Source organism: Camelus ferus, chromosome X (genome assembly GCF_009834535.1).
Source record: "Camelus ferus isolate YT-003-E chromosome X, BCGSAC_Cfer_1.0, whole genome shotgun sequence".
Classification (NCBI taxonomy): Eukaryota; Metazoa; Chordata; class Mammalia; order Artiodactyla; family Camelidae; genus Camelus; species Camelus ferus.
Genome location: NC_045732.1, coordinates 29,474,007 through 29,493,030, shown reverse-complemented (window position 1 = coordinate 29,493,030; position 19,024 = coordinate 29,474,007). Strand labels below are relative to the sequence as shown.

The 19,024-nt window shown below is 37.0% G+C and overlaps 1 protein-coding gene across 2 annotated transcripts in view; it reads left to right on the top strand.

The window, feature by feature from the left end:
- LOC102520808 (dystrophin) overlaps positions 1–19,024 on the top strand; it is a 387,492-nt gene that overhangs the window by 157,395 nt on the left and 211,073 nt on the right. For both annotated transcript variants that reach the window (XM_032475799.1, XM_032475798.1), the window contains exon 6: positions 2,966–3,112. In XM_032475799.1, the coding sequence (XP_032331690.1) occupies positions 2,966–3,112 (147 nt within the window). The remainder of the gene's footprint in view (positions 1–2,965; positions 3,113–19,024) is intronic.

Sequence of the window (19,024 nt, the reverse complement as noted above, 5' to 3'; positions counted from 1 at the left end):
TGAAAATGTCAGTTAAATCAGGGAGTCGTACAAAATATATCTTCAACATTTTTTTCTATGTTAAGATAGTCACTAATATTTCAATGTTGTGTGAAGGTTTTTTTATTTGAGTGGAGATTCAATGATTAGAGTTCTCCATAAAACACCCTGATAATACAAACTTCTGGATTTCCAGTTCAAGTTTCTTTAATGCCATTGGGAAACATGAGAAGCATTCTGAATACAGAATCCTTTTAAAAATTTCAGACTGTTTTCCTAATGTTTTACAGTTGTCTTGTCCATACCCAGTTCAACAGTACTTCTTTTTTCTTTTTTATAAGCAATCTTCTAGAATATTTAAACTTATTTTTATAGAAATAATAACGTATTTTCTTTTTAGACTTTTTTTTTTTTTGGTTAGGAAGTCTTTAATTAAATTATGCAATTGTTACACTAATTGGCAAAAGCAGGTTTAAGAACATGCAGACACTGATGACTCAGCTAATGAAAGCTGAAGGACATGCATACTGACCTATACCTCTCACATTTTAATCAGAGATCATTAGAGGCCCCAGTTGGGGTGTTTCCCAGACCAATGAAGACTCTGGCTAATCTGATGAGTCTTAAATGGAGATCAGTTAAAGGAACGTCTACTATAATTGGTAAATAGGACCAAAAAAATAAGAGGCCACAAGATCCCATGACAGTGTGTGTGGCTGTGTGTGAAAGAGAGAGAGAGAGGAGAGACAGAAGGAGATAAGGAGAGAAGGAGAGGAGAGAAGGAAAGGAAGAGTGAGTGCTGTGATTAATTATGAATACTGAAACTTACTTTTTAATCTCCTTCATCCTCTAAAACATTGACACAGGATTAAAATCTGTGTCCAGGACTTTGGGGGAGAAAGTGAAAATCAAAATACTCAAGTAAGAGACATTTGAACATACACATTATGTAATCCAAGGGGAGCTGAATTGTAGCTATGTCTTAACTGAGATACATATTCAGCTTAGTGGCTGAGAGCCACACTCCCGAAGGCAATGATGAGTGTGCAGGGTTAATGTGCAGCATTGTCAGAGTCTGCCTGGCTATCCCACCATCTCTGCGATGGGTCCCATTTATAATTTCCACTCATATGTTAGTTACTTATGGTTACTGAAAACATGTATTACGATCCAGAAGAGAATGGTTCCATTTTGTAAGCATTGTCCTTGTCCAGGTTTCCCCATTGACATTTAAGAAATCTGTTTTCTAACCTTTCTGTTATATAAAACAAAGTGATTATGGATCATTTCCTTTTAGAGATATGAATTCACATTTATGGATTTTAACCGCTTCTCTCCATGGGCACTTACTATGATTTTTAATGTATATATTTACTTATAAGGAAATGGAATAAAAATTTACTATCAATTCCTATAATAACTTTCTTAGTTTAAAAATGATTACTATGACATTCCACTGACATGAAATTAAATAAAGATGAAAACATCAGATATGATTTGTTGTGTGTGTAGTCAGTCAAAAGGGTTTCTTTTATTTTTCTTTGTTTTTATTCTTTGATACATAATTCACATACCATAATATTCATCCTTTTAAAGTATATAATTCAGTGGTGTATAATATATTTACAGAATTGTGCCACCATCACCACTGTTTAATTCCAGAATATTGTCAACAATCCCAGAAGGAAACTCCATGGTTCTTTAATATAATATTTTAATATTATATTATATATTTTTAAAAAAACTGTAAGTTCAACAAAGTGATTGTTACAGTGTCCCATATTACCTAAGAAGTATGTAAGTGTCTTATATGCCGTATAATACCACATTTTAGTGGTGAGATATCCAGTTTGGTTTGAGAGGATAATGCTGTTCTTATTTAGAATGTACATACAGGGTCCTTCCACTTGGAGTCAGAGGGAATTGGAGGGTTATAGGTGCAGTCAATGTAAACAATAGTTTTATTAATGTAGTGAACAAGAAAAATAACACCTTCCCAGATCAAGCAAGTTAAAACAGCACATCTTGCCAAGTAAGTGATGCTGTCCTTGTGCACAGACATTACATTACACAAACTGTTCTCCGAAGTGAGGGAATTTGTCCCTTAGAAATTGCTCTTTGGAACATTTGGACATCATGCATCATGTTAAAGATCCATAAATGTCATCTCAATTGGGTAGATATGATGCATGGTAATATCGTCCCCATATCTGCATAGGGTTCTTCTGTTCAACAGATTGCCATGATGCATTGCATCACAGAATCCTGCTCTAGTGCTTCAGAGACAGCTGAGAAGCCCCATGGGAGCCTTCTTAAGTCATTGCTACAAGGGCTAAAATACCAGGAGACCAGGAAGTCATTCTTAGCACTTGACAAAATACCCTAATCTCTAAATGAATCTATTTATGATGTAGTTGGTACAAAGTAGGAATGTAATATTTTATGATTGAGTACATATTTTATTGTAAAAAGAATAAGGATCCATTTTTGTTGTGAGATGAGTAGAATTTAGAATCTAGCAGCATTATATTTTTCCTGTTACTTTGTAAATCCAGAATTTCTTTGTCGAGTTATATAATGTAATTGTTAAGAATATGTACTCTGGAGGCAGACAAACCTGGTTATGCACCCCAGGTTCCTCAATTTTGACCCAGGGACCTTGGGCAAGGTTTAACCTCTGTGAATTTGTTCTCTCGTGTGTAAAATGAGAATTCTCTAACTACCAACCTCATAGGGTTAATGTGTAGGAATAAAATCGGATTATGTGTGGACAGAGCTCATCACCTAGGGTTAGGCACTGAAGAAGTGCTCAAAAAACATTAGTTATCCACTCATTAACTTATGTTTATTGTTATAATACCACTATGATAGAGCAAATATCAGTGACACCCCAAACAGAATAAGATGCCTTGTAGTTCCCATGTGTCTGAGTTTTTTTGCTTTGAATGTTCTCATCTTCCATTTTGCCCTTGACTGTTTCACACAGGCACTTCGAGGAGAAATTGCACCTCTCAAGGAGAATGTAAGCCACGTCAATGACCTTGCTCGCCAACTCACCACATTGGGCATTCAGCTGTCACCATATAACCTCAGCACTCTGGAAGACCTGAACACCAGATGGAAGCTTCTGCAGGTAAGCACATTATAACATTGCAGTTCCTTCTCTGACTATACAGATAAAGCTTCTTTGTAAGGAACAATAAAAAGTAATTTCTTCTTGTGATATTCATGATGATAATTTGTGAGTGTAGGATATTTTGTATTATTTAATAAGTCCCTATATATATGTTTTCAAACCTATTAATATGAATTTTTATACAAGGCTTAAAGTTAGACTTTATCTTGCAATAAACATGGAGATAATGCTGAATCATGATGGAAGAACTAAATTACTGGCATGCAATTACTCTGTACTGTTATTGCTTGGATTCTTAAAACGTCTTTCCTTTTGGAATCCTAATTCAAACAAAAGTCAATAGTAAGGCTTCTGAATCTTTTAAAGAAAGAGATCCTATCACAAACCTACACATGGAAATTTTTCATAGGTTTGCATAATAAATACAGGGAATATAAGTGTGCTCATGGTCATGCTTACTGGCCATGGGACCTCTGGCAAGTTATTTAACCTTTCTATGCCTCAGTCTTTCATCTGAAGAAAATGTGAATATTAAGTGTTTCTAAAATACTGGTCTATCATTGGGACAGGTAAGTCAAAATGCATGGAAAGGGCTTGGTGCAGTAATAGCCCCATAGTAAACACTGTATAAATTCTAGTTCCTGGTGTCATTAAAGTTATTATCATTATAATGTACAAGTTTTGTAGTCAGATTTACTGAGTGACCTTGAAGACACTTGACCTCTCTGTCCATTTCCTCATCTCTAACGTGCTTGCTGTCATATTAAAGGCACTAATTCATGTAGAGTTGTTAGTATACTATCTGGCTCATAGTAAGAACTCGGAAAAGGTAATGGCGGAGGCGTGTCTGCGTGTTCCCTGTGGGAAGGACACTGTGTTATACTCCCATGCCCTAAAACTGTTTTGACCATAAAATTAGGGAATTGTTTTCTCTCTTTTTCCAATTTCATATGATGCGCAGAGTAGGCTCTTGAGGACAGGGAGGAAAGAAGAAACTAGGTTTAAAAATATTTGCTTTCAGTGTTTTAATAAGAAAAAAATAATAAACCAGATTACTTTCTCTACTTGAAGTCCATTTAGAGGTGTGATTGAAAGTCCTGTTAAAGAATTGCTAGGTCTTTAATAAAACCAAGTTCCAAACTCAAGACCTCTTGAGATCTCATATAATTTAATTCTTGTTGTGATGGATAGTCTTGAAATATTTGTATGATAGATTGTTGTAAGTGGCATTGACTAAAGCAAGGCAATATAGTTAAGTGGTGACATGCATTTCTATGTCTATTTGCTCCACAGTGGTTAAGTGCCATTAAAATCTTATCAGTTTCATCCTTAGTATGTTTTTTATTGTAAACATACATAAGGAAAGTAATAGATGTCCAGGAAATACCAAAGGACACATTTGTTCCATTTAAACACTCTTGAACTATTACCTTAAAATTTCTTTCAGCGAGCTGAATACCACATTTGCCTTCAGAATATGGTACAAGATTTGTGACAATGCTGTATAAATTTACAAATGAGATAAAAAGATTATGACTGATAGGAGAAAACAAAAAAAATCAATGTTAAATGATCCATTATAGTTGTACCATGTATTTAAAGTATGACAAAATATAAATAGCTTAATTTTTATCCATTCTTTAAAATGAATAAGGATTTAGTTATAAATATACAAAAGTACATAAAAGAAGATAGTGTGATATAGTAAAAAAAAAAAAAAAAGAGCATGGGAGTGAATATTAGAAAACCTAACTTCAAATTAAAATTCAGCTATTATTTGACCTTGTTATCTTGAGAAAGCCATTTGACCTCTCTCAGCTTCTATTCCTTCTTAACCCATTTTGTCTAAGGTCACATCTAGTTCAATTCTGTGATTCTGTATCTGGATATCTGGGGGAGATAGCCATAACAAAATTTAGTTTGGAATCAGTGGAGTTGCTTCCTCCTTGTAATAGAGCTGTGGCTTGTTGGAATTATGTTCCTCCTTCTATAATTCTAAGTGTTAAACCCCTCATTCCCAAACACATCTATACACAGCCTTCTCATATTAAACAGTTCAGTCTGTGGTATATGATCTTATTGTGGCAAATGTCACATGTTGCTATTTTTGAATGTGACCTTAAGAATATGCTTAAAAAGTGTATTTTTGCAGAAAGCTGATAAATCCAAGGTTTCGGGTTGCACATAACTGAGTCAAGTTGATTCCATTCTCTTCTTTGACCATAATTCTAACCACTCTGCTGTATTATAAACGTGAGTCCTTGTTCAGAAAGGGAACAAAGCAAGAAATGAGGTTCACATCCAACAACTTTATCCCCATTACTGGAAGAGCAACTCATACATCATGCTGAGAACATTTTACATTTAGAGGAATGTATGTGAAGGATTACCCAGCCTCTGTGGCGGGAAGTGTGAGCCCACCATTATTATGACATCAGATTTCTATGAAAGTAAAGAATTCATTCGGTTACAGTGCTATGTCAGTTAACTAAAATCAGGAGAAAGGTAAGTATGAGTTCATCTTTGCTTCTCTGCCTGCTGAGACAAAGGAAAATTGAGAATGTGGAGTTGGGGTAGGGAGAAGGCAGATAAAAACGTAAAAAAAAGTCTTATATTTGAGCAAATCATGTAATAGAAGAAACAGAGTTACGTACTACCAGCCTATGTCTACTTGATATCAGAATATCCTGGATTTAGTTACATGATCCATTAATTTTTATTTTAAAAGAAAGCCATGCTGGTTTTTTAGCTGTGTGTAATAACACTCAAAATGATAGAAACAGATAACCATGTGTATGTGAACATCAACAGTAGTGTAAGAATCCAGTCACAATTCATCTGTACATAGAAACAGAAGGTATAGAAAGTTCTGAATTTATTTTGAATCCACAGATAGAAGTATAAAGACATTGGTTTGCCTGTTGGAAACTCTCTGTGGGAATCAAATCCTGTTTTCTCCCTCAGAGTGGACATGGTGTGGATATTTCTACAAGACCATCCAACAGTGTGTTTTGGGCATAGGAAACCATCATTCCCTGTAGTTGAAAAAGTTTTCATTTACATTATCTCATTCAATCCTCAAAACATTATGATCATGTATTATGGTTATATATGATCACTCTTCCCTTTTACAAGTAAGGAGACTGAGCCTTGGAAACATCACGTGACACAACTGCAGTCACACAGCTTTTAAGTGTCAGTCATGAGCTGAATCAGATCAGAACTGCAACTCCCCTGCCCTGTTTTGTTGCCCCTTCTCAACATTCCTATTAAGTTTGGACTTAACAAAGTCATACTCTAAAGCTATTTTGGGCAACACAATACTTCACTTTTTCATGCTTCCCCTCTTTTCTTAAATGATTCTCAGGGATATTAACTTTGAAATCTTCCTTTTACAAACCAATGGATTAATGAGCCCAGTTCAGTGTACCCCTTAAAATCACACCTGTCGTTTCAAATATAAAATTATAAAGCATTATATTGCTCATTGTCTTTAGAACTACGCAATTGTACTAAAATCGACCAAAAGTGATTTTAATAAATTAGCTCTTAAAGTGGAACCAATGTTAATGTCTGATCCAGTAGAAATGAGTATTAAAACCAAATGGGAAGAAAATTAAACCGATGATAAACCTCTCAAATTTTGAAGCAGTGCACACACATTTAGTGCCACGGTCGTGCTGTTTATTCACCAAGCACAAGTACTGTGGGGGAATGTTCTGTAGGGATCACTACTGTGCTACTAGGGAAGGTTCTAACCACTTCTCTGCATCGTGAGTAAACCCAAAAATAGCAACAGAAGCTGCATATACACTTTAAAGAATAAATGCTTTATTGACGGTAGAATGTATGAAATGTAATCCCTTGAAAAACATTAAAAATGAAGACATTTCCATGTACTCTTTAAATATCTTTAAGGACAGCATCATGAATTATGTATGTTTTAAAGGTTTCCTAAGATTCTTCCAAAGTCATATGGACAGTTATATACACCATCTTCACATCGCTGTGGTAACTTTCTGTCACAGGGATCTAGACCCTCAACTTCTGTACACTCCATTCCTTCTTTCATTCTTTCCTTCTTCTTCAATCTGTACTGATTAAGCACCCACTGTATACCAAGGAGACATCGTAGTTGTCCTGTCTGGTCCCAGGACATACTGACCAAAACTCCTTTCACTGCTTACATCATCTTAAACAAAGCTTTATAGATAAATTTTCTTCTATTACTTCCATAATGACCCACCCTTTTCCCCTTAATTCATCTTATAAGCACACAAAATATGCTATTACAACACTAGTACTATAAAAGTATCTGGTTTAAAAAATCTTCAGTAATTTCTGACTGGGAGTTTGGTGTATACAATCAAATTAGTAACAATCACGGAAGGACATGAAATCACATTTAGCTGTCCAACAGAAATACTTGCATGGCTTTATCTTTTTAAAAACTAAAGATTTTTAATTTAAAAAATTAAAAATTTCAACAGAGCATTTTATGTTCTTTGGTGAGATAAGTTTTTGAAGCAGCCTTTGGTCTCTATATATGTATGTCTTTATCATCATTGAGCACATGATTTGATCCTTTTTTTCCTCTCTTTTTTGTTGAAGTATAGTTGATATACAAAGTTGTGTTAGTTTCAGGAGTACAGCAAAGTGATTCAGTTATATATATATATTCTTTTTTAGATTCTTCTCCATTATTGGTTATTACAAGATACTGAATATAGTTCCCCGTGATATACCAGATTTGATCCTTTAATTGTGTTAATGGATTTTGAACATTTTCTTCACACTCCCCTTTTTTTAAGGATCCTGTGTTAATCATGTTGCTTTATGGTTTATGAGGTCCCTTCTGGGCAGCAATCAAAGATGAGCTAGTCTGTCTGCTCTTACAAGTACCATTGGCCCATTACCAGCTGAGGGTGAGACAAGGACTTCCAGCTTCCTTCACTTCAGTTTTGGTAAGGGTTAGTTCTGCTGAAGTCTTCTTAAGCATGTCCTTCCTTGACTTTTTCTTTAACAAGACCAAAAAAGATTCTGCTTGTGGTGAGACCACAGAACTCAGGAGAAAATGGTTAGTCTAAGCTCATGCTCAAAGGAAATATGTTTTCCTATATCAGTGGTTCTCAAATGTTCATGAACATCAGAATCACCTGCAAGATGTATTAAAACACAGATCAGTAGGCCCTGTTCCAGAGTTTCTGATTCAGTAGGTCTGGGGTGGGACCTGAGATTCTGCATTTCTGACATACTCCCAAGTGAAGCTGATGCGCTTGATCCAGGGCCCACACTGTAAGACTTTAGGGAACCATTGTCCTACCTTAAGCACTTGCTGGGTATAGCCAGGTTAAATGATTTTATGTATATGACTTCTGTCAGACACTTTGAGAAGATTAGAATTAGACTGTCGAAAATAAGTATAATGTAATGCAGAAAATTGAATATTAGAGGAGTGTTACAGTACTATGGGAACATGGAGACCCAAGCACTTAACATGTCTTTGAGACAGAAAGAGGAGAGTAAAGGGAAACTTTTAGTCATTCTTAGTAACACCGTTTGCAGCTATATGGATTTACAAATATAAACCCATACATATAAATATGGATAAATACAATAAACATAATGTAAATGTGGATTTATATTTGCTCTCTTTCAAGCCACATGGTCTAAAACTATGCTGTCCAGTAGCTTCATGCAGATACCAAGCCCTTGAATGTAGCCAGTCCAAGTTGAGATGTGTTGGAAGTGTAATATACACACTAGGCATATACATACACATATACACATTAGGTTTCAAACACTTAGAACCAAAAAAAATGTAAAATATCTCAGTATTTTTATATTGAATGCATGTTGAAGTGATAATATTTTTATGCATCTGTCACTAAAATATATCATTATGATTAATCTCACTCATTTCTTTTTTATTATTCAAACTTCGCTATTTTTCTTGAAAATGAATTTTATGAGCCTGTTGCTTCAAGTAGAACAAACTGACAGTGTTTGTTTCTTTTTTTTACTTTTTTAATGCGTCTCCTGGAAAATTGAAAATAACATATGCAGCTCTGATTATTTTTCTGTTGGATAGTATTGGTCTGGAAAGTAGTTCTCAATTCTTACTATGGATAAGATTAACCTGCTGCACCTGTTAAAACACCATCCCCCCCACCAACACCCAGCCTCAGTAGGTATTGGCTGAAACCTGTGATTCTACATTTCTACCCAGTTCCCAGGAGATGCTATTGATCTGTGACCACGTATAAAAATTAGTTCCCAAACTATGGGTCACAGAGTTTTACAAAGAGGTCTACAAATGTATTTTTGCATCAAGCATTGTCTGTAGCTTCAATACAAAATTGCCTGGCCCATATACCACTATTTTTCATAAGTATGTAAATGCATTTGTGGTACTAAACTCATACAGATTTTTATAAGCTGATCACTTTTTCACAATTAAGTGATAGTAAAGTGGTACTTTTATTATGTGGGCAGCCTCTAATTCTTGGAATATTGATAAGGGAGCCACAGGCTTGAAAAGACTGAAAGCCAATAGAATATCCAAAACTATTGTAGTAATGTAGGAAAAAATAACCCACTCTAAACTGTAGGTAGCTCTTATAAAAAGATTTCAATTATAACATCAAGTTTGATGTGCTCATTGGCAGGAGTTTTTAAAAAGTTGAAGGTAAAGGAAATGAAAAGGACAAAGAGGAAAGAAGGCTGTTTGCTTTAGAAAAGGTTACGTCACAGAAGGATTTGTTGAAATTAGAAATGGAATGACCCGTGAAAAAAAGGACAATTAAGTTCTAGGAAAACATCTTATTTATCCTCTTAACCTCATCTCTGTTTGTTTGTTTTTTTTTTAAAGAAAGTGAACAAGGCCCTTTAAAGGTTTAAAGGAATGTGTAAATCTGAATGTCTAGGATAGTTACAGCCCTTAGGACACGCTCAGGTCCAAGTGCAATGTTAAGCCTTGGGGACATTTTCCTCAGTCAGTGTGGTTTCCAATGTTTTTACAGGTAATTGTACTTTATTCAAGAGGAATGATATTGAAGTTGCCCAAGTAACCTTGAAAGTGACGTGGCCCAGATGTCCCAAAGTCTATCCTCTTCACCCCAAAGAAGAATAATCTAGTTTTCATGGGCAGACTGTATTTTTTAGACAGGCATCAGGATGTGTGGGACTGTAGAGAGAAAAATGAATGATGGGAGTGTGACCAGAAGAATTTTATGAGCTACAAAATGAGACTTAAGCCAGTAGGAGTCAAAGAGATCTTTATTAGAGAGAATGAAGGGCATATTAACTGTTCAGAGATTTCATAGTGAACCAAAATCATTACGAAATATTAATTAAGCTACCTGATTGCTTGATCTTTCTGGACTGCTTGATTTCTGATTTGTTTTCATCAGGAATTATTTTTGCTAGTTCTGAAGCTAGCTACTATGGCAATCCAGATGCGTGTTTTATTATTGTTTTTAAAGATGTAATGTATTCCTGTTACACGTGTTTAAACAGCAGTTTTGTGTATGGATGGATGTATTTCTTTTAGCTTCCTGACCTCTCTAATTCCTTTTGAGAAATATGCGTATATGTACATAAAACCACTATAATGCCCATGTTTTCTTTTCCTTCTCCATTATTGCACAACTGACATTTGCCCTTCCCTCAAATTTCTCACTGCTTTATTCTTTATTCTTCTGAGTGTTCTTCCCCTTCCAGCCTGACCTCCGTCCCTCGCTGCGGCCTGACCCTGCCCCACCCATTCTTCTGCATTTGTTTGCCCTGGTGGCTCGCCTCTTTGCTTTTCCCACTGTCCCGCTGCGTGTGAAACCCTCCGCCTGCAGCTGCTCGCATTTCCCATGCTACGTCATGCACAGCATTCAAAGAGCTGCTGTTCTCACATTTCCCCCAGAAAGACTCCCCTTCTCCTCCTTCCCTCCGCATTCCTCTAGAAATAACCCCCTTTCAGACCTTGTGAAAAGCTGAATGTTAAAGCCAACTCTGTAACTCCGACTGGAAACTAGCTTATGAAATACAGAAAGGCTATTTTTAAAGGTCAGTACCACAAAGGGAATTTTTAATTACTATGGTTTGTCTTCATATTTCTTTATTCTTACAAATTCTATAATGTCCTGAAAATAAGTATCATTATGTTATAAATTCTCCCCTCAATTAATATATACATTAATTTAGGAAGTAGGGATGTGGATTGAAAACACAATAAATTATAAAGTGATTATTATATTAGAAATACAGTTTTTTTACAAAGGGCCATACTTTACTAGGCCAATGCAGTTACAATTTTACTGAGTATTATGCATTACTGAAATTAGTAATGAGCACTTAACTAGTATTTACTGCATGCCATTCACTATTCTAAGCATTTACTTGTATGCATGCTTTTAAGCTTCACAATCACCCTATGAGGTAGATATTATTTTTATCCTCCTTTTGCCGATGAGAAAAATGAGAAACTAGGAGGTTAGGTGGCTTGCCTGTGGTCACATAGCTGCTAAGTGAGAGAGCCAGGATTTGAACCCAGGCAGTCTGGCTGGGGAGTCTGCAGAACTACTCACTGTGCAGAATTGCCTCTGTGCTATGAAGGTATGTAGATATGACAATACTTCCTCTTCATTTACAGTTCAGCCCTTTAAACAGAAAGTATAACTTCTTTACAGTTATTGATTTGTCAGGAATCACCCGCATTAAGAGTTTAGGAAATGCTGATTGAAAGTAGGATGATTATAGGAATCTCAGACCACAATCTCAGCAAGAGCCTGTTGAACCCAGAGCCTGAATTGTTCACAGATTAAAGAGGAGAATCTCATCTGTAAGACCAGGAGGATTTACTCATGAAATTCTTCCTGAAGTGAGCAGAAATACTCCTTCATTCAATAAATATGTTCCATTCAGTAAATATTTTCCTGGTCCCTATGTCTGCCAGACTCTATACTATATAATAGGGATACAGTCATGGAAACCCCAGACAGTCTGCCCTGATGGAAGTTACAGTTTCTTGGGAAGACAAGCATTTTAAGAAATCCTGATATGATAATTATAAACTGGTTCCTGTGATGAGAAAACATGCAGAGCATAATGTTGATATGATAGATGAGGACCTAAGCATGCGCGTGCATGTGTGTGCACGTATGCGTGGGTGTTACAGAGAGGGTGGGAGGCAGGGAAGGCTGATCAGGAAGGCTTCCCAGAGAAAATGGCCTTCCAGCTGAAACCTAAAGGATGAAGACAAGTTAGCAAGTGACTTTTCTATTCATCATCTGTAGCTTTTATTTTAAATGGCCTGAAGCTTGGGACTAAGAAACTAAACAGAATAGTAAAATTCCGGTCTGTAAATTTAATAACTATGAATCATTTGAAGTAATGGACTGCAGAGGTAATGTATAATTAAGTCACATTGAAAGATTTCCTATCATTCTCTATCACAGACACCGTCCCTTTTGCTTTCTTCATTGCACTTAGGAGAAACTATAGTTGTGTGTTCGTTTATTTAAAGTCTATCTGCACCATTTGAATGTCAGCTCCATGTGGACAGAGGCTCTAACTGCCTCAAGTCTACTGATACTTGGCAGTACCTTTTACATAATAGGCACTCAATAAATGTATCTTGAGTTGCTGGATGCATGGAATTAAGCAAAAAGGTTGTTGTTGTAAACTACAAAATAAGTGGAAAGTTATACCACAGGTGGTATATTATGAAACAAAACTACCATTTCTGAAGAAATAGTATTTATGTCTAGATCTGTGGATTTGTAAAATTAACCAATGCTTAAATCTTTAAATTTTTTCAAAAGAAAAATAATTGATCAAAAATTAAATGTGCGTCCTTCAGTCTGTGGTGAACATAGTTCACTCATACCCTACACCTTTACCAACAATGAATGATCTGTGTGCTCTAAATGACATGGGATATACTTAATATTACCCTTGGAGGAAAATGGCATGAAATAGCTTTTCTTCCTCTGCCTCACTTTATTTTAGTTGAGGTATAATTGACATATAATTATATTGATTTCAGGTGATTGATATTGATTGATTTGATATTTGTATATATTATGAAATGATCACCACAGTAAGTCTGGTTAACATTCGTTACCATATCTGGTTACAAAATCTTTTTTCTTGTGATGAAAACTTTTGTCTTTATATTTAATGTCCATTCTTATAGGCAGCATATAATTGGATTTAGCTTTTTCAAAATGCAATCTATCTCTTTTAATTAGGAGTTTTTAAACCATTTATACTTAATGTGATTATTGATATAGTTAGGTGTATACCTATCATCAAGCTATTTATTTTTGCTTCCTCCCATTGGTTTTTTGTTTGCTTGTTCCTCTTTTTCTGTCTCTCCATTTAGGTTAATTGGAATTAATGATCCATTATCTCCTATGTTGGCATATTGGCTCTAACTTCTCTTTGTTTTGTTCTTTAGTGGTTGCTTTAGAGTTTACAGTATACAACTTTAACTTACCATAGGATACCTTCAAGTGGAATTAAACCACTTCACTTACAATTTATGAGAAACTTTCAATAATATATTTATATTTCTACCTTTCCAAAGTGTGTCCTATTGTTTGCTCCTTTGGGGTCTCTTAAGATTAGGTGGGATTGGACTGACAGTCTAGGACTGATTATTCCCCACTACTGAGGTAAGACTTCTGGGTATTCTGCCCAATGCCCTGTGAATCATGAGGTCCCCAGTATAACTGGTAGACAGTAGGTACTGTTCTCTGCCATATATGTTACTTCTAATTCTTCCTAGTGATTTTTTCCCCAGGGTTCCAGTAGTTTCCTCACACATGTGCTAATCAGTACTTAGCTGAATACTTGCAGGAGACCTTCTATAGATCTCTGTGGTTGTCTCTCTTTGCAACTCTCTCTCTCTGGCTTCTGTCTTATGAACTCAAGCTACCCTGGTCTTCCCAGACTCTCAGTTCCATCTCTTAAACTCAGGGAGTCTGCCAGGATCCTCCTGGATTCTTCTTTCTTTCCCATGCTGTGGACTGGAAACTCTCAAAGTAGTGAGCTAGGACTACCCTAGGGCTCACCTTGTATGTTTTCTATCTCTCAGGGGTCCCTAGGCTTCCTTGTCTGATAACCATTGGCTTACACTCCACTACTACATATATTTTGTCCATGTTTTTATTTCAAGACATAGGTTAAATTTGGTCCTTAGTACTTCATCTTGTTCAGTAGCAGAGGTCCTAAAATAGCTTATGAAGCACTGGGTTTTTTTCCTTGATTTGGAGATCACATGAAAAGAATGTTGGAGGGAAACACATAATTAGTTGATAATGTGCAATCCTCCAGACCCAGAGATGCTTTTAGGCACTTACCAACGTTGCACATACTTCATTTTTCTTTCACAATAGCAGTGATTGCCTTGCACTGTGTCCATGATACTTTTTGCCTAGTTGTATTTAGGGCCTTGCCTTTGTAAACAAGTTGGCTAAGCCTCAGGCCTTAGTCTATTTCTAAAGCATCTGGCCAGGGCCTAAAGTCAAGGCTATGTAGCAAGGTGCTCCAAGCATAAATTAGCCAATAGTACAGCCGCTAAATCTACTTTTAAACCAGCTGATTATGTCAATGTGTTTCATTGCTTTAAAAATACCCACTTTGAATTACTGAATATATTCACATTCTTAACTTTACACTTCATCAATCATTCTTTTTAAAGCTTCTATTTAGTTATGTTTACTACTGTATCATTTAATGACCAACGTGGTACCATGCATAAGCTTTATTTTACGAAAGATGTTAAGTTTAAGTTGTTACTGCTCATCAACTCAGAGGATTTTAGTTCTGAAAGTCCAGAAACCCAACCCTTGATTTTACAAAGACATCATATGATGTGTCATAGTTCACACAGCTAGTTAATAATGGAACCAGAACCAAAAATGTTCTTTATTCTTCTCACACCCTTTAGTTTTATTCTTAAAAATGCACCCTTTGGTTTAAATATTCTATATTCTAAAACATTTTTAAAAAGGAATTACTTATCCAAATCCCACCAGTCTTGCAAGGTCCATGTGAAACAATGAGATAAAGACTGTGAAAGTGCTTCGGAAACTATTAAAAGCTGTAAAAATGGAAGTTTTATTATTAGAACTGTAGTTCATTTCTGTGAAACCTTTATAAACTTTTTCACTCTTCTGAACTTGATTATGCAGTATCTTTTCTAATACATTTGTTCTTCCTCTGTAAGAATTTAATCCTTTCTGCCCAGCTGGTTTGTTAAAAGAGGGGCTCTCTTCTTTTCTAGAATCTATTGCTATTTTATATTATTATACAGCTTGTGGATTCTCACTAAATACGTGTCGGATAAAATTGAACCAAATTTCTTTCTAGACATGTGAGGGTGAAAGCTATTCTGATCCTTAAAAAGAACAATACTTTCCAAGATTAAGGTAACTTGTGCCCTTTTATATTTGCAATAAAATTGTTTTAATCTGCCTTAAATTCAGTTGATGTATCATATCTGCATCTCTGTTCAAACTGAACAGATTTCCAGGTTAATGTAATAATTTCTAACAACAGCTGTCTATGCTGGCAAGGAAAAGAAGATATGAGAGCATAATCGTATTTTCCTTCTGCTGTTGGCATTCCTTTCCTCTGAATTATAGCTTACATTTTTTTATTATCTCAGTTTGACTTAGTCTTTCTAAATATGCACTTCTGTTTCCATCAATAAATATTTACTGAACTACCTCTTAACGTACTGTCTTTTTGTAACATAGAAAACTCAAATGTGGGTGGATGCCTATACGTGGCACTTAGGAAGTATAAAAAAGATTTTGAATTGCTTCAAACAAGTCAGCACCCCCGATTCTCAGACATAGTTTTCCCATCAGATGCTTAAACTTTAGAGGCAGTGAAGTTATCTGTAGGGCTACAGCTACTGTGCTAAAACTTGGGAATTCAAACATTAGCCTCCTTGAATTAGGTCCATCATCCATCACATATCTCAGTAGATTTCTGTGCAATACATAGAATTTTTCATTCAGAGTCACCTTTCCCCTTTCTGAACACTACCCCACTGCCTGTCTGCTGAGTGTACTCTGTTAAACCCTCTCCATCTCCATGGGGAGTGGCCCCTTGCCTGCTGTGCAAATTATATGCTGATCCTGGTCACCGCAGCTTCCTTTCTAGCCTTTTCTGCTCCGCCAAGCATGAGAGTGCCCTGCTGATAGTTGGGATCTATCTATGGGAAGGTGGGGCAAGTCGTCCTCAGTTAGACAGGTCCCAAAGGAGTATTGTTTAATCTCCAGCATTCAGTGGAGATGCTATTATTTCCATTTCTCCAAACCCATTCCCTCTATCCTATGCACGCACATCCTTCTCTCTTGCTGGCAGAGACCTGGCCTGTTCTGATCTACCCTTGTCCAGGTGACTGTGCTCGCGGAGGGAGGCCTCGCCCTAGGGAATGAATACTGATGGTACTGAGCTATTTCATGGTGATCTGGTGGTCCCAGGCTCCTGGCCAAGGATCAGCCATGAGCATTTAATGCCATCTCAAGCAATAAGATACAAAGGGAAGTCGGCTTAGGGGAGCATTTGAGAAAGGTTTTCCTCACCCAGGGAACTAAACGGGCGCGCTTTTTCTTTTGGAAACTATGCCTACGTCTTCCCCTCTAAGTGGAATGCTCTTCCCCCAGCTACCTATGTGAGTAACTCTGTCACTTTCTTCACGTCTTGCTCAAATCTCAACTTCTTAAAGAAACCTCCTTGAAAATTAACCACCCTATTTAAACAGCAACCTGCCCTACCTCCCCCTTCCCAGCCATTTCAATCCCCCTTACCTTGTCATGGTAGTTCTTGTACAAAGATGCCCCCACTCCGGGATCACCAATAATCATGTGACCAGTACACCTTGCCTAGCCCCTTCCCACAGTGACCTGGGCTGGCTTTGTATTACAAATCGAAGGCAGAAGTGACACTGTAAGATCTAAGACTTGCAGCTTCTGTCTTGGTGACTTGGAACACTCACTTCTCGGGGAAGGGAGCGGAGCTGCTCTGAGTCTGACTCCCGTAAGGCCACTATGCTGTGAGAAGCTCTAGCTTAGCCACATAGGGAAGCTACATGAAAAGACAGCAATGCTTGGCCAGCCCCCAGCTATTGCAGCCATCCCGTGTGTGAGGCACCAGACGTGAGCCAGAGAAAGACTGCCTGGGACATTCATGTCAGTTGAGCCTTCAGATCACTCCTGCTCCAGCTGCCATCTGGCTGCAAACACATGAAAGACCCCAAACGAAAAACACCCAGCTGAGCAGAGTCAAGTCACAGAACGAGGAGCAAGAGTGATCAATTTTTGTTTCAACCCAGTAAGTTCCAGGGTGTTTATGGTTCTCAGCAATAGGAATAGCGGACCTGTTTTTTCTGTTTTTTCTTCTTTCTATACCACTCATAACATACTACAGAATTAACATATTTAGTGTGCCTTTTTTATTGTCTGTCTCCCACCGTGAGAAAGCAAGCTTCGTGAAGCCAGGGGTCTTGTCTGGTTTTTTTTTGGTACTGTATCCAAAGCACCTAAGAATAGTTCTTGGCATGGTAAAATTTCCTGAATGAATGAATGAATGAGTGAATGAACGAACCAGAACTTGAGCAGCCTTTTGTGAGTGTGTGGTGAGTTCACCTAAGGATGGCAGAGTGGAAAGATAGGAAGAACCTGAGTTCTAATGAGGCCATTGTGCTTCTGAATGTCCCAGTTCTCTGCTCTTGCCTCTGCACTCCTGTTCAAGCCATTTTGTGCTGAGTTTTCTATTACTTGCAGCAGAAGGCATTCCATCTGGCACATGATCTTTCAGATCATTCTAACTTGCAGCCGTAGGACTCAGACATGACTGAACTAGAGGATGAATCCAAGTGTCAGGCACCATGATGTTCTCAAAACCATTCTTCTCCTTGCTGACTGAGACTTCCTTCCTGAGTGAAGCAGCTAGTTTATAATATATTCTTTCCTTAGTCCTTCTCCCAAGAGGCCTCCTTGCTCTCCCTACAGCAGGTGTCTGGAGAGCCACCAGTGTCTTAAAGTTGACTGTAATACACTTCTGAATATGTAACTCCAGAACTGTTGTAACTCGAGCATTCTCTCAGTCCCCATAAGTCCCCATCCCATGAATTTACCATACTTATCTGAATTTCTCAGACTTAAGCTGGGAGCAATGCCACTCAAGGTGGGACCCCACTCCCCACCCACCATGTAGCAAAAACCAAACTCTATTCATTACCCTCCTCCTTGCAATGAATTATGTAAAACCTAAAAAGCAAGTAAATTAAGTCACTATTTGGTTAATGCTTATATCCAAAAATCCGTTTTGCCTGAAATTCAATTTAGTATTTTGTAAATGACTATACTAGAGAGACTCTGTTTGGCAATAGGGACAAAGATGTTCATGGCACTAACCTCCTTCAAGGATGACTGATACATGAAAAGGGCTCCGCTAGAAATGAGGAGGGGAAAAAGTGTAATTAACATGCAGAACAGTTAGCGATTAATTTCGCCCCACGGATGACATTTAAGCTTAGACTTATTGACTAGGGTTTCAAAAGATAGAAGAAAAAAAATGGAAGGGTTTTCTAGGAAGAAAGGACAGCATAAACAAAGGTTTAGAGGTCCAGGGAAATTTGACATCAGGTGGAGGGTGTATGGTGAAGAGGGTAGCAGAGGTGAAATAAGTAAAATCTAAGCAAATGAAGTACATGTAATTAGGGTAGAGGAGACATAATTAGTTTCTTCAAATCTCCTTTTGACCTTTTACATTTGTCGCTCATAAGGAAACTATTACACTAAGATGATTTTCACCTTTTTTTTAAAAGCATATTTGGCCCAAGTAAACAAGGCACAGAAACTTTTTAATGTAAAATATTCATTCAACCTGAAAGAA